We start from the raw sequence: 16,668 nt of genomic DNA on the forward strand, positions 1-16,668 counted from the left end.
ATTCCTCATAAATTTAGGATTTTTTTTACATCCCTTAATTTTTGTGACTAGTACAAAACGTATTATGACAAAAAATTCTCAAAATTGCGTTATAAAACCGGCTACAACAGCTAGATTTTGAAATAAATCTGAGTAAAAGATATACTACAATATTTTTAACCATGTATCGTTATTATCGAATTGTCAGTGTATACCTACTTATATAACTCGCATAATGATAAATAATGTAAATAATTTTTCTTTATTCTAAATTTTATTCAATTAAATATAAATATTTGGTTCCAATATTTTTTTTACTTCCGTCACAAAACAGAAGAAAATAATAAAGGAAAAAAATTATCTTATTATCATGCTTTAACGAAAGTAAAGAAAACAATACTTTTTAGTAAGTGCATTAATAGCTTACAGAGTTTATCGATTCAGTTAAAATGGGTCCAGAGTTATTCTTGATTGGTAAATTATTTGTGTTGATAACTGGCGCAAGTAAAGGAATTGGCCGTGAATTTGCTATTACATTCTCTAAAATAGCAGAACGCGATTCACACTTTTTATTGATAGCACGTAATAAAACTGGATTGCGAGAAACAATGAGTAAAATGAGCACCGATGTCAATGTTGATTACGTCAGTGTGGATTTATCTTTAGTGAAAGCTGATCATTTGGAAGGTAATATGATGATTATGTTAATGGTGTGAACGAAATGTCCAATTTCGTTAACAACTTGCTCACACTTTTTAAATTCTTTTCTAGATATAATTAGAAAACGTATTAATCCGGATGAATATGATCATGCAATTATAATTCATAATGTTGGAACATCTGGTGATTTAAGTCAGTTGACCAATGAAACGAATAATTTCCGTGTTTGGGAAAAAATGTATGATTTGAACGTGTTTTCGCCAGCCGTTTTAAACTCAGTGTTCATGGAAATATTCAACGATAATGTCAAAGCTAAGAAGTTGGTTATTAACATGAGTTCTCTGGCTGCTAAAATACCTTTATCATCGATGGGATATTATTGTTCTGCAAAAGCTGCACGTGAAATGTATTTTAGGGTAATTATGAATTTTATTTTTCTAAATTATCTTCAATCAGTTTACTAATCATAACATTGAAAAATGTGATTACTAAAAAATGTAATTTGGTTCTCAGGTCTTTGCTAAAGAGTTTCCACAAGTCAACGTTTTGAATTATTCACCGTTTCTCACCGAGACTGATCTGTTAAAAGCGCAGGGAAGCATTAACAGAACTACAGAACTTCCTGAATTAATACACTTAGCGCGACTAGTAGGATTAACAATAACGCCTAGTCAAGCAGCTCATCGTCTTGTTGAAATTATACGAGGTCAAATGTACGAATCAGGCGACTTTGTTGATTACTATGACCCACTAACAATGATACTACTTTCGGCAAATGAAGAATTGCATATTTTAGAAAAATTGAGATTTTTAAACGCTGAGGAAAAAATTTCCCTTGTCCAATCAGTTATTGGAGAGAACTCGAAGTTTCTTTTGGAAAAATCAAAACCAAAAGTAAATTTAGGGATATTGTAATTAAAAATATTATTTTTGCATCATAAGTTTGAAAACATTTAGAAAAATCTAAGCAATCACATGTTATAATTCTCGATCAATTTTTGATGAAAATAATAAAATATTATAATAGAAGTGCCCAAAAATTAAATTCTTACCCTATACAACATGATACTTATGCCGATACATATATATCATGTCTCTCAGTTAAATCTCTTACTTTTCAGCTGTTATTAAATAAAATAAATTATTCTAAAAATTATTTCAATGCTAGTAATCAACGTTACTTTTTTAGGTATTTTTCTCTTAAAAATCAATTTCGTTCGTAATAATTATTACACTCTGTGCATGCACACTGTAAATCCAAGTGTTTCAACAAAACACACTTAAAGTGTTATATTATTGATCAATATTTTTAACTTTACGCTAAGAAAAATCATTGATTTTACCCCGTTTTTTTTTTTTTCGAAAATCGAGTTTTGATCTATTCTCAACGTTCTAAGGTCTTAGTGGAGTGAAGACGGGAAGGAGAAAAAAAACAACCCGACAAGAAGACATTGTGACTGGAGCTCATCGAGGAAACCACGAGAAGATAACAAAGACTAAAGTAAATAACGTTTCCTTACTACGGTAAAACGGATCGTGATTATCGCGATCCATGATACCTTCAGCACCATCACGCATAACCAAGTCTGAAACTTTCGAATGGATTTATTTACAATTTTTGTGATGAAATAGTGATAATTGCATAAATTAGTTAATTAATATTATCAGCGATATGGATGATTGGGTTGTTTTTACTCGAATGAAATCTTGAAAAAATGTTCGATTTTTGAAGGTAAATAAAGAAATCAATCTTCGTATGTTAACTGTGTCAATGCTGTGTCCGTGGTTATTATTAAATAAATAAAATTTTTGTTTCAAAAAAAGTCTTTTTCAGCATGGATGATTTGATCCCATTCTATTTTATAACAAAATATGTTATTGTATGATTTTGTATGACCTTCAGGGTCAAATGTTTTTCTAATTTTTTGTTTGTTTTTGTTTTATTTCAACGTTATTATTTTATTTCATTTTTTTCATTCCACCTTAATAACTGTTTATTGGGTGAAAAACCTACATTGAAATTATAAAATGGGCAAAACGCTATTTTTCAACCGTAACAGTAAGCGTAAAGATACCGCTTTTCTCGCATGAATAATAAAAATTAAATTGTAATTCTTGTTTAAATTTTGTAAATGGCAATAATTGTAAAGCATAATATGTGTAGATTTATTTTGTTTTGTCAATGTACGTTAAAATTAAATTCAAAAATTAATAATTATGTCTAAATATCAACAAAAGACAACCGCACTGTTTTCATTTCATCTTTCTGAGTTTCCAGTCTAGTAGTTGAAAAATACCAGGACCAAAAAAAAAATCAAAATTAATTTATGTCTAAAATTTGGATGCAACAGTACAATTACACGGTACTAATGGCATTAAAAAGTAATTTTGCAAGCAAAAAATAATTACTATTATTTATTAATATAAGTGATCATAATAATCGACGAAATCACCCGACTTATATTTTTGACCTCTTATGATTCGAAGCAGACCTTGAGCAGCTTGAATGGCCATTAATATTTTTCCGCTTCGTCGTGCTTTCTTTGTTAATTCAACCGCTTCTGTAGTTCTATTTATTTTTTCTATAGATCTTATTAGATCTGTGTCGACAATATACGGTGAATAATTTAAAACGTTGACGGATGGAAACTCTTTAGCAAAAACCTAAGAAACACATTATAATTCAAGATTACCTTATTTTTTAACGTAACAGTCAGTTAGCTGATGAAATAATTTCAATAATGAACTCAATAATTACTTTGAAATACATTTCACGTGCAGCTTTTGCAGAACAGTAATAACCGAGAGATTGTAGTGGCATTGTACTGAGAACAGAAGACATATTAATGACCAACTTCTTAGCTCTGACATTGTTATTGAATATTTTCATGAATACTGAGTTCAAAACAGCTGGTGAAAACACGTTCAAATCATACATTTTTTCCCAAACACGGAAATTATCCATTTCATTGGTCAACTGATTTAAATCACCAGATGTTCCAACATTATGGATAATGATGGCACGATCATATTCATTCGGATTGATACGACTTCTGATAATGTCTGGAAAATAATAATGAAAATATCAGAAAGTAATTAACGAAATTGGACATAAATATTAATTTCATACTGTTAAAACGGAATACTATTACCTTCTAACTGATCAGCTTGTGCTAAAGATAAATCCAGGCTTACATAATCAACATTGACACGATTACTCATTTGGCTAACTGTTTCTTGCAATCCAGTTTCATTACGAGCTATCAACAAAAAGTGTGAACCTCTATCTGCTACTCGAGAAAATGTAATGGCGAATTGACGCCCTATCCCCTTACTTGCACCAGTTATTAAAATAAATAATTTGCCTACCAAGAAAAACTCTGGACCCATATTTACCAAATTGATGAACTTTGTGAGTTGTTGATACACTTATTAATAGTTACTATAATTAATTACTTCCGTTGAGGCATAGTAAAAAACGTGCAATTTTTTCCGCTTAATATATGTTTTGGCGATGCCCGTTAAAATAATGTTCGATTTCATTTATTTATTTTGCTCATTAAGCACAACATACAGTAATTTTCACAGCTGTAATATTCATGTTCTCTGTGTCATTCAAATTAGTGAGTCTTACAAGTTATTTTAACATTTATTTGTTTCAAATATTGTGACTTAAATAAAAGTCATATGAATGTCAAATCGGCTTACAAAACATTCAAATATTTATTTTAAATGATAGGAACCACTGGAAAATATATGAAAATGATAAATCATGAAACAGTGCAATTTGTTCAGTCTTTTTCGCTTCAAGCATTTAGAGAAATTCGGGTTATCGGGGATCCGATGCTACGGGTAATAGAGCAAGTGAATCAAATTTACTTAAGCCAAGAAGAATTTCTCAGTTCAAAAATTTTTTCTTGAATCAAGTTTATTTTTTGTTTTAACTTCCCGCTAAAAAATAAAAATATTTTATCATGTGACTATCCTGGAGACAAAATTTTTCTTATACTCTTAATAATATTAATGATAGGATTACAATTAATTCAATTCTAATGGAACCATCAAATAATGGTTCATTATTTTATCTTGTAAAATAAATATTAAAAATTGATAATAAGACTTTTTTAGTAACCCAAATCTTGGATGATTACTATTTTGATAATCATACTCAATCATACAAAGTAATGAATAACAGCTCTAATATTTGGAAATTGTTATCATATATGGATTTAAACGATTGTGTTATCACTCATTTTAATATTTTAAAGAGAAAAATGTACATAACTGAAATATGGATGTAAATGAAGGATTTAATTTGTGACGTGGATTGTTTAATTAGGGTACTAGGAGTTATTGTTATTTTTATTAATCACTTAAAATTTAATAGAAATAATTATTATGACGATTATTTATTAATTTTCATTATAGTATTATTTAGATAATAATATTATTATAATATTGTTATTGAAGGTTTGATTAATTTAGAATTTTGAAGAGTGTGAGAAATTATTTTGCAGCCAAGCGAGTTTATCAAGCAAAAGAATATAATTGTAACAGAATTTAAAAAAATGGGAAAATATTCTAAGTCCCAAGCCGATTTAGTATGGAAAAGAAATTATTTTAAAGAATAAATACTTAAAAATTTGGCTGACGGAATGGATAGATAATGAAAGAATGAAGATTAAAATAGAAAATAATTATGAGTGTTTCGACTAAATTATTTTGCGGAAAATAAAAACTTAGAAATTTTCTAAAGGGGAGTGTTACATGGGAACTAGGGTGTGTTTTGTAGACCGCGTTTTTGAGTTTGGAACCGTGAATACCGTCGTGTATTTTTGAAAAAGAAGGTTCTGTTGTATTAGTTTATTTTGCTTATATTGTTTATATTGTTTATTGATTTTGAACCGTGTTATCGATTTTGAACCGCGAATATGTGTGTAAAGAGTGTTCTTATGTATTGTTTATTTTGTTTAATTTGATTATATTGTTTATATTGTTGATTAACATGATCAGGTCATTAAATAGATTTTCTTTTTTTGATTTCTTAATTAAATTGAAGTGTTTTGTTTATATATATTGTTATTTTGAATACAATCCCCGTTTATGACCCTGGACTTCGGTGAGTAAATTTCGAGCCAAGGATATAGATTTAGATTAATTAATTAGTTGTTTAAAAACGTGAAAAATTACCCCTTACAAATTATATAAATTTACATTATTTTTTCTTTCAGAATTTTCACAATCTGAGATGATTACAGTTACCATCCTCGATTATAACAGTAACAACTTTTAATAATCACAATTATCATTTTCGATAATAATCGTTACTATAATTAATAATAATTATTATAATTGTCAATGATACCTCCTATTATTTTGTTACTAATTAATTTTATTACCGTTTCAGATAGTAGAGTTAATGTCGAATTCGATCCCGGCACGCACCAATATTTTTCAGTGAAAAAATATGTGCGTTACGTTGCCAGCCTCTGGAAGTGGCAGAGATAGCCGGGTGGCACACGCCTGACTTTGGCGATCACCCAGTTAACTAACAACTTGAATGGGTGACCAATCTAGTCGGCGTTGGCTAGCGCGAGGGATCTCTGCACACTAGGAGAGGGGCCTAATGCTCCAGTAGTCGATAAAGAAGAGTTTCTTATCAATCACTGTAGACTTAGCCCAGCTCCGACTGTACTATCATGGGTTTTCTCTGTGGTTTTCCCATGTTACTGTTCCAACAGCCTGAGAAGTGAGGTTCAGGGCAAATGCGCTACAGGAAGCACAAGTCAGTCCACAGCCGCAAAATAAAAGTAGAGGGAGTGTCGGGTGGGACTTGCTGAGGTCCAAAAAACGAAGAAGAGCACGTAAAGCGTAAATGCTAGGAGAAAGGGCAGAGATCAGCCTTGTATAAACCGAGAAAGGTGTACAAGCAAAAAGCAATTCTTCTTCTTCTTCTAGTAAAGTTAATATTATTATATAGTAGGTAGTATAATTAATTTTTCTCAGTGCATTTAATAATAGATTGATTATGTATTCACGTTTGCTTTACATTATTATTGATGCAGAAAATTTGAACATTTTGCATTAAAATGTTGCCGAGTTTCATTGTATGTCAAAGAATACACTGAACGTCATTATTTCTTTATCCTCGTTTGTAATTTCAAGAAGTGCTTTATATTGGTTTGATGGAAAATTATCTGTATAATCATTTGCTGGAAAGACAAAACCTTCATTTCTGTATACACCCTAAAAATATTTAGCAAAAATTAATAACTATCAATGATTGATACAAGCAAGCTTACATAAATTGTATAAATTGATTAAACCGGATGGAAATAAAAGTTCAATGAGTAACCTGATACTAACCATATACTAAGTAATTAAAAGTAGAAAAAGTTTAAATTGATATATCTCAATTATCAAATTCAATCTATTTTAATTGTGATTTAAAAGATAAAATCTTACATCATAATTCGTGGTGAAAAAATTTTTGAATTCAGAATTTTCTTTAAAATTGTTGATTAAGGGCCAATAATTGCAATAGTTAAGTTAAGAATCAGAGTGATAATTTCCAAATAACAATCGATTCAATATTAAATAGTAAGGAATGTATCCAAATTATTTACGGCTAAAAATGCACTTTACAATTGTAAAATTTCTTTCAATTAAAAAATTTTATTGCTTCAAACCAAGACTCAGTTTTTTTACCGTAAAAACTGATATCTTTCAACTGATCTTTTTTACGGATTTATTCTAGGAATAATAAAAAAAGGAATGATTCTTATATCAACACTTTTATGAATTATAATTATTCAAATATTTTCAACAAATGATTAAAATTAAAGTTTTACCGGTTTAGGTGGGCAATTATCTTCAGTAAACCCGAACACGCTCATTATACATCCCAATGCAAAGTCCAACATTTCACAAAAGGGTATTCGTACTTCGATTCCAGAGTCAATGACGTATTCACCCATTGATGCGTCTTTTAATGTAAAATATCCCTAAAAGTCGCAAATCTGTTAGTTAATTTCATAACACGTCAATATTAATTGATAAAGCATTTTAAAACTATCGAAAAGTGAAAAGTTTCGATAAAAATATTTAGCAAATAGCTTAATAAAGCAATAAGCCTAGAAAAAATTTTGGATTGTTAAAAAAATTGTAAGATGATTATTTTTTTAACTTCCCGCTAAGAAAATTGAAAATTTTCAAAAATCGAGTTCTCATCAGATCTTGATGTTTTGAGGTCCTAGGAAGCTAGCCTGACTATTCCCGCGATGATGTCCGTATGTATGTATGTATGTATGTATGTATGTATGTATGTATGTATGTATGTATGTATGTATGTATGTATGTATGTATGTATGTATGTATGTATGTATGTATGTATGTATGTATGTATGTATGTATGCATGCATGCATGCATGTATGTATGTGTATGTTTTTTGATGTTCATGTTTTTAAATGACATGTTTATCAAAATTATTAAAAAAAATATAATTTAGGTAAGTATGAGCTAGGTACTAGAGTGAAAATGATTTTATATGAAAATTGAAGCTTATTTCATTAGCTCCCACATGCTTTTTACATAAATTAAAGAGCATTCAATTTTCTAAAAGTTCTTTTGAAGGAAACAATCAAAAAAATTTTTTGAAGTCCGTAGACCTTTTTTTAGATGAAAAAAAATTTGGAAAATTTTTTTTTTGTGCTTTTATTACGATTATACTCTGGTCCGAAGCATGATAAAAAATTTTTATGGTTATATCTAAAAACTAGATACCTGGAGCTATAATTTGTTTTTTTTTGTTTTGCTGTACGATCATTTTCCTCGGAGTTACTGTTTGTTGAAAATCACTCAAAAATTTGGAATTTTTTTTATATCCCTTAATTTTTGTGACTAGTGTATTAGGCGTCGCTTGAGTTAATAATAATTGAAATAAATATAGTCAATTGCTGTGAATATTTGTTAGACATATTTCATAGTACACAGATACCACACAAACATAATCGAATAATTTTTTTGTAACAAAATTTGCTTATGATAATACCATTAGCCTTATAGTGTTTCGTACAAGCATCTTGCGAATTCTTTTACAGCATCCCGTGCATCAGCTCTCTCTGAAAGTATTAATTACATGAAGTAATAACATGAAATAAGTATACTAAGCTAAATAAAATTTATTCAACTTATAATATGTCATCAGTGTCATCATTATCATTCTGAAACAATTTTTACTAATTACTCTTTCAGTTAAGTTGAAAAAAATGTATAAACAAATAAGAAAGTGATAAATGTGATTACACGTTTAATGAAATTCTATTAATACACAGAAAAAAAAATTTACTTGAGTTAAGTAAATAATTTTGAAGAACTTTATCTTTTTGGTTTGAGTAGAAAAATTCTTAAATTTTTCTTGATTTAAGAATTTTTCGTCTTGGTTCAAGGCAATGAAACTTTTCAAAATTATTTTCTTGGTTCAAGAATTTTTCACTTGATTCAAATTAATTTTTTTTCTGTGGAGAGAATTCTCTATAAATCTAGAAGTAATAAAAATGAATTAAGGTAACTTGTCAAAAACCGTAGATTTTTTTAATAACGCATGCTTTATATGAATAATAGAAGCGAATATTAAAAAAAATTTCTGACATTCCAAAAGACGTACTGATGAACTAATTTCATAAAATAAGTATTGTTTGAATATAGCCATAATCAATTCGCTGTAGTTTTAAGTTAATTAAAAAAAAAAAAATTACCTTTTTCAGCACACTTTTACACCTTCAACAACAATAAAAATTAGTTGGAGTGTAAATATTATAGAACTTCAAAATTGATATTAAAATTATCAGCTTAAATTTTGCAATCAATTTTTACGATGACCTTAAATAGAGTGATTGCATATGCATACATGTGTAACGACGAAAATATTTGTTTTTTGAACAATAATTCAAATTGTAAGAAAAAAAATTTTTTTTTCTGCAAATAGAAATGTTCGATCAATAATAGTCATACATTTCAATAATTACTTATTAAAGCGTCACTTTACTATGATGTGTAATTTCTCAATTTGTTTTTAAAGAGAATTCTTAACACATTTCTGTAACGAATTATGGATAGTTTTTGTTAAATATTCATGGATGTAAAATTCTTACAAGATTAAATTGCTGAATGAAAATGATGAAATAAATAGGCGCAAATTCGGGGTATTACAAGTTTATTAGATGGCAAGGATAATTAGAAATATTAACATTATAAATATACATAAGTAAATATAAAATAGACCGCTTCGGTACGAGGGCTAAAGCCAGACTGACTCATTCGTTTTTACAATAAAGTAATTATAATAAGGCCCTTGGTATTTATATGACTCATTATCGATGAGCTCATGTCTTTCGTACCCTCAACACCTCCCCTCGAAAACATGAGTGAGTACAGCGATTTTTCGCACCACTCAACCCTTTCGTTAAGACATCAGCTGGCATTTTCTCTGTACATAGGTATTTTAAATGTATTACGTTATTTTCACATAATTCACGGATAAAGTGATGTCTCACATCGATATGTTTAGTTCGGGGGTGATAACTGTTGTTTTGTGCGAGCTTTATCGCGCCCTGACTATCATTTAGTATAGTTACACATTCATCTTGAATATCTATACTTTTTAAAACATGACGTAGGTACAGTGCTTCCTTGGAAGCTTCCGAAATCACCATATATTCGGCTTCGAGACTAGATAATGCTACTGTGCGTTGTTTACGTGCTTCCCAGCTGATAGGACCACCAGCGAATATAAACGCGTAGCCGGAGTACGACCTTCGATCAACAATATCTGAGCTCCAATCTGCGTCTACGACACCAAATAATGGGATATTTGTACGTTCATACATAATACCGCACTCAATGGTACCTTTCAAGTATCGTAGAACTCTTTTAGCGGCTTTCCAGTGACTTTCATCGTAATTTGTATTAAATTGACTCAAGTAATTAACAGTATAAGCAATGTCGGGTCTAGTCATTACGGATAAATATAATAATGCGCCTATTAAACTTTGATAAGGATATTGACTCATTATATTTGTATTAACATGTTTGGGTTTTTCTAATTTACAATTTTTCTCAATCGGTGTTAGTGCTTCTCTACATTTATTCATACCGAAACGCTCTAATAATTTTTCTATGTACGACCTTTGACTCATACACACTCTCTTGTCTTTATCGCGTGAAAATTCAATACCTAAGCAATTATTTATTTCCCCCAAATCTTTCATTTCAAATGACCTTGCTAGCTCTCGTTTTACTTCACATAACCATTCGTTATCGTTAGTTGCAAAAATCATATCATCTACATATATACCGATTAACATTATTTTATTTTCTTTACGCGGTATAAACATACACGGTTTTTGTGGTATTAATTCGAAATTTAATCTTTTTAATTCGTCTACTAATCTCTTATGCCATGCTAAACCTGATTGCCGTAAACCATACAACGCTTTCTTTAATAAACAAACCGAATTATTATTTTTATCTATGGCTTTTATCCATCGCTCGGCTGTTTCAATAATTCCCTTATCGCGAATAACACTACCACTCGATCCTACTTTATCATTATTTATTAGCTTAATTAATACTTTACGTAGTTGATCAGGAACTTCCATGTAAACCGTTTCTTCGAGGCTACCATTTAAATATGCAGTAACAACGTCCATTTGATGCATCTCTAAACCTAGCTCTGCTGAAATGGCTGCTAACAATCTCACCGACGTTGACCTCATTACCGGAGAATATGTTTCATAGAAATCCTCCCCTGGTCGTTGTGAGCAACCCTTTGCGATCAGGCGAGCTTTCTTTCTTCCTGTATTTTTCGTACAGAGGACAAGACGATTCCCGATCACTTTTCTTTTCTTTGGACGTGTGGTGATTTCCCAAGTGACATTCTTTATTTGTGCTAGAAATTCGTCTTCCAGAGCTAATTTCCATTGGTCGGCATCTTCAGACTCCATTGCATCTTTCCATGTTATTGGGTCCTGCACTGCGAGATTTGTAATAAATGCGTCGTCATCTTCCGACATCATTACGTCGATCTCATCTTCTTCACTGCTAGTATCTGTATCTATTTCTTGAGCTACATCACGATATTGCTTACGTGGTCTTCCCACTGACCCCGTACGTACTATTCTTGGTCTGCCACGGCCTCTCTTTGGGGGGTCAATTATTTCATTCCAAGTTATAGTTGTTCCTCTTTTGCGCAACATTCGTGTGTTTTCAGGTATTGCTTCTGAAATCGGTTCACTTGCAGATCTCTTCATTAATCTTCTTCCTCTGCTTGCCTTACAGAACTTTCTGTCTGTCAAGTCTTCTCCTGTTATGACAGTTTCGAATTCGACATCAAAATTATTTTCTGTGCATTCATTTTTATCATATATTTCTTTATATTCATTTTCGTATACTGGCTTATCTAAGAATCTGACATCACGGCTTATCACCAGCTTATTTGTCTTCAATAGATGCACTCTGTAGGCTTTTGAGTTTTTGTCGTAGCCCATTAATATTCCTTCCTCGGCTCTTGAGTCAAATTTCCCCTTATTTGCTCTTTTGTCTTTCACAAATACTTTACAACCGAAGGTTTTGATGTATGCGACGGTAGGAGTTTTTCCTTTCCATTGGCTAAATGGTACCTGTCCTTTCAGCGCTGCAGTTGGGCACCGATTTCGAATGTAGCAAGCTGTATTAATAGCTTCTGCCCAAAAAGCTGGTGGGACGCCTGCTTGACTCATCATACATCTGGCCATTTCCACTAAGGTGCGATTCATCCTTTTGGCAATACCGTTTTGCTGTGGGGTATATGGTGTTGTCAACCTTCTCTGAATACCACATGATCTTAAATATGTGTCGAATTCTTCATTTACGTATTCACGTCCGTTATCGGACTGTAAAGCTTTTATTTTTTTATTCGTGAAATTTTCCACCTCAGCCTTGTATTCCTTGAATGTCTTGAGTATTTCACTTTTGTTTTTCACAAAATACGAGGGCTAAATCCAGACTGACTCATTCGTCTTTACAATAAAGTAATTATAATAAGGCCCTTAGGTATTTATATGACTCATTATCGATGAGCTCATGTCTTTCGTACCCTCAACAGAAAAGATAGATTGTTTGAACAGCTTCTCGAACTAACTTGGCAAAATTTGTTTTAACAATCAATGGAGATTCTGCGTTTTTCACAGCAGATGATTCTGTGACAGCACTTGATTCGGTATCATTAACAGGTAACTAAAAAAATAACTTTTTCTTCATACCTCGGTCGAAAGTACGTACTTTCCTCTCTAATGGCAGGAAAGAAAGTTTAACATTAACTCCCTGTGAGAAGTACACGCGCGCCCTCTGTAACGGCGGGAGGAAAGAATTTCTCATGCGTAATTACACCTGTAACTAGGGACTGTTTATTCCATCACTATAGCAAATTCTTAACCGCTGTAATTTCTATTGCTACCTCTAACCTTAAAAATATTTATCAATGTTGTTTTGTCATCTGTTAAATAAGAAAAATTTCTGAAAATAATGTTCCTACCAGTAAACTATCATCAGAATATTCATCTAAAAATTTTAATTTGAATAATCAAGTTATGAATTATCAAAACTGTATACTCAGTGGAGATATAATTTTGAACTGCTCCAATATCAAGTTTGAAAACTGTGTTTTTTTTTGGAAGGATTATTAATAATTGCGATCATTCAAGAGAAAATTGAAACGATTAAAAAAAATGCAATAAGAGTTTTTCGCTTATAATATGTTTCGTTTGATAAATTTTATAATAACTAATATAGTTTGTTCATGTTAAACTAATGAAAATAAATACATCTTTGAAAAAATGAAATTAATTTATTTTTAAAAAATATGACCAGACTTGACTCTTCGAATGTATTTGATGCCTGCCCCCACGACCAGCAGCACTCGCTTCGCTCGTGCCGCAAATGTCAGGGCAGGCATCAAGACATACTTATCTGCACTTGAAGTTAAAAAAAGTAAAATTAATAACGTACTTTCGACCGGCTATGAAGAAAAATCGTATACACTACACAGGCCAAAAGTTGAAATCTCGGTCCTGCGCGTCATGGTGCCCTCGGCTTCGCCTCGGGCATCATGACGCGCAGGGCCGAAAATTCAACTTTCGGCCCTAGTAGTGTAATATACTATTAATCACTGAATCTTTCTACCAGAATAAAATGTATGAATGTTAAAATTTAAAATTGATTCAATTACTGCACAGCAAACGGTGAACAGAAGAAAGAAGGCAAAAATTGCAAGACCCATTTTCATATAATTTATCATTTTTTTAATAGTTTCTTTTTTTTTTTCGGAAATGCTCTAAAGAATGAAATTGACTTTATATAGAGTACTTCCCTTTCTTAAATGATAGCAAAGCAAGGGTTCGAAATTCTAGAATTTTTCTTAACTCGCTAGAAATTATTTGTAATGAAAACTTCAAGCAAAGCAAAAGAGGTGATTTAGTTGCTAAGTGATTCACTTTTTATGAGACAGATAAAAAAGTAAGTTAAAAATTATTTTACTACTTAATGTCTTGAAAATTTAAAACTATTTTTCTCGATATTACGTTTTTATGATATTTCCAGTTGTTGATGCTAAAAGAGCATGGATTTTTTTTTTTTTTATAATAATAAGTTTAGAAATAATAATAATGTAAAAATTCTTAAAAAAAAAAAAAAATAGGAAGACGGTTGATTGTGAAGGCCATTTCTGCAACTTCCTGCTAAGTCAATACCTAAACGTTCAGAATTCCACTGATTTTATTTTTAAGCTTTTTGAGGATAATTCCTGTTATTTTGAGCTATCTGAGCTCAAAAAGATAGCGATTCTATGCTTTTGAGCTTGGAGAACTCAAAAGTCTGATGAGGCTTAGATACAATACCATTTTTGGAATTTTCAAACTACGATAACTTTTGAATGGATCAACTGATTTTCCCTTAGTTGGAAGCGATCGATGTTAATTTTTAAGTTCTATCAAAGATTCAAAATGATAAAAATAGATCTGATAAAAAAATTTTGGAGTTATTTTGAAGAATAATTTTTTTTTGAATTTTTTGTTTTCAGTATCTTACGAACGAATCAACCGATTTTGACAGAACTGGCGGAAATTGACGAGGTTTTTTAAGTTTAAGAGCGGATTAGTTTTTGAAATCGATCGGTAAAGCCACTTAGACGTTATTACAAAAAAAAAACCATTTTTTGAAAACTTTATTTTTGAAATTTCTTAAAGTCTAGTGAACCGAATCGATTCAAATTTTCACGAAATTTAATGGTAGTGATACTCTTTAGATCGCAACTAATCTCGATCCGATCGGTTAAGCCATTGTAACAAAAGTTATTATAGAATTTAAAACTCGATTTTCGAAAATTATGGTAAAACCAATAACTTCCCAACTTTTGAAAATTTTTAATTTTTTTTAGCGGGAAGTTAAAAATAAAAAATAGATTGTTTTTGATCATTTCTTTCTTTTGAACTAAGATAGGCAGTGACATTGATAACAATAAATATCAATTATTCATTTTTGTAAGAAAGCCACGTGAATGTTATACTGATTGGACATTGAAAGTTACAATTAATATTAGCTAGAATAATCACATGAGTTAAAGGAATATGCCAATTCGATGGAATTTGTAATTTGTGGAAGTTAAAACAATACTATAATCGAATTTCAAGTCTAGATCTATAAAAATACAATTTTATAAAGCGCCCAGCAAATCGGGCGAGTAACAGCTAATATTTATTGTATGAAAAAAAAAAAAAAATCATGTTTAAGAAACGACTTTTTCAACTATTAACAAACATTACTTAACTAAGGCTCATTGAAAAATCATTTGTTAAATATTGACAAATCTTCTTTAACACTAAGAAATTCTTCTATCAGTGTCAATAATTAGAAGAATCTACAAAGATTTATTTTCGCGCTATAACGACTTCTTAGTTGATCAAATAAAATAAAATTTTTTTATATTTAATGGGAAAAAATGCATTATCTATTTGAAATTATTTAATCTTCAAGGTAACATGATTAAAAAGAACTGATGTTTTTGTTGATTAATATTTACTGATGTTAGTAAGAAAATGACTCAGAATATTTTTATTGGACAGTAAAAGAAGAATTTAACAACTTTCCGTAAGCATGAAAGTTATAGTCAGAATTATCAATGTCATCTTGTGAGTTATCGGATATCGAAATAAGTAGCTCGTAGCATCTGTTTGAAAATGGTTAAGAAAAACCTACGATTAATACTTCAATTTTCTTACTATTTAAAATTCATTCTTAATTTGAATGTGACTTAGAATTTGTGTAAAATTTTTCTCATTTACATTCTTTTAATACTATACCTAAATCCTTTATGTACCGTAAATATTTCATTTTTTATCGCCTCTTCAGTCTCTGATATCTATTAACTATTGATTAATAAATTTTAAATTAAGTTTGCCAAAAAAGTTTCACTTCTGAAATGTGTGCTCTGTACATGCGCTCTTTTTTTTTTATTTACTCTTCTAGCAACAAATAAATACTGAGTGACTCACTTTTTATAAAACAACCCTGATAGCCAACGCTTTCTTAGAAAATAATTTTCTAACAGTTACAGTTAATTTAACATCAAATCGGCAATAATTCTCCACTGAATATGGCTGTAATTTAAATACAAGTTAACAATCAAACTTGTGGTAAAATTTCCTCTTAAGTTTACTAAAACTTGACTGAAATACTTGTACAGCAAGTCGATATCAAATTGCAGAATAACTTGTAGGCAACTTAACTCAAATTGCTTGCTTTGCTAACTCTTTCCGTCAAGTTGGCTTCAAATTACGGCAGTAGATTGACGGCAAGTTTCAGTTCAAGGTGGCTATCAGGAAATGCTCCTCAACATAATAATTGTTCGTAATCTGACCATCGTCAAAATTGATAGTCTCATAACCATTTATCGACAATGTTTGCCTCAGACTGACTCCAAATTCCTCAACAGATCG

The 16,668-nt window shown here is 30.5% G+C and overlaps 2 protein-coding genes across 2 annotated transcripts; one reads left to right on the plus strand and one right to left on the minus strand.

The window, feature by feature from the left end:
• Window positions 1-428: 428 nt before the first annotated feature.
• Window positions 429-1,554, plus strand: LOC141534101 (sepiapterin reductase-like). The gene is made up of 3 exons (XM_074253240.1): window positions 429-666; window positions 751-1,055; window positions 1,153-1,554. Exons 1-3 carry the CDS (start codon window positions 429-431, stop codon window positions 1,552-1,554), a joined length of 945 nt encoding a protein of 314 aa, XP_074109341.1.
• Window positions 1,555-2,896: 1,342 nt separating this feature from the next.
• LOC141535092 (sepiapterin reductase-like) lies at window positions 2,897-4,633 on the minus strand. The gene is made up of 3 exons (XM_074254880.1): window positions 3,792-4,633; window positions 3,398-3,702; window positions 2,897-3,303 (listed from the first exon to the last, which is right to left on the minus strand). The coding sequence occupies exons 1-3, from the start codon at window positions 4,027-4,029 to the stop codon at window positions 3,058-3,060; spliced, it is 789 nt and encodes a 262-aa protein (XP_074110981.1). The 5' UTR covers window positions 4,030-4,633; the 3' UTR covers window positions 2,897-3,057.
• Window positions 4,634-16,668: the final 12,035 nt, after the last annotated feature.

The sequence above is a fragment of the Cotesia typhae genome, unplaced genomic scaffold (assembly GCF_013202065.1).
Source record: "Cotesia typhae breed Kobodo isofemale line unplaced genomic scaffold, CoteBio_Ctyphae scaffold_13, whole genome shotgun sequence".
NCBI classification, from domain to species: Eukaryota; Metazoa; Arthropoda; class Insecta; order Hymenoptera; family Braconidae; genus Cotesia; species Cotesia typhae.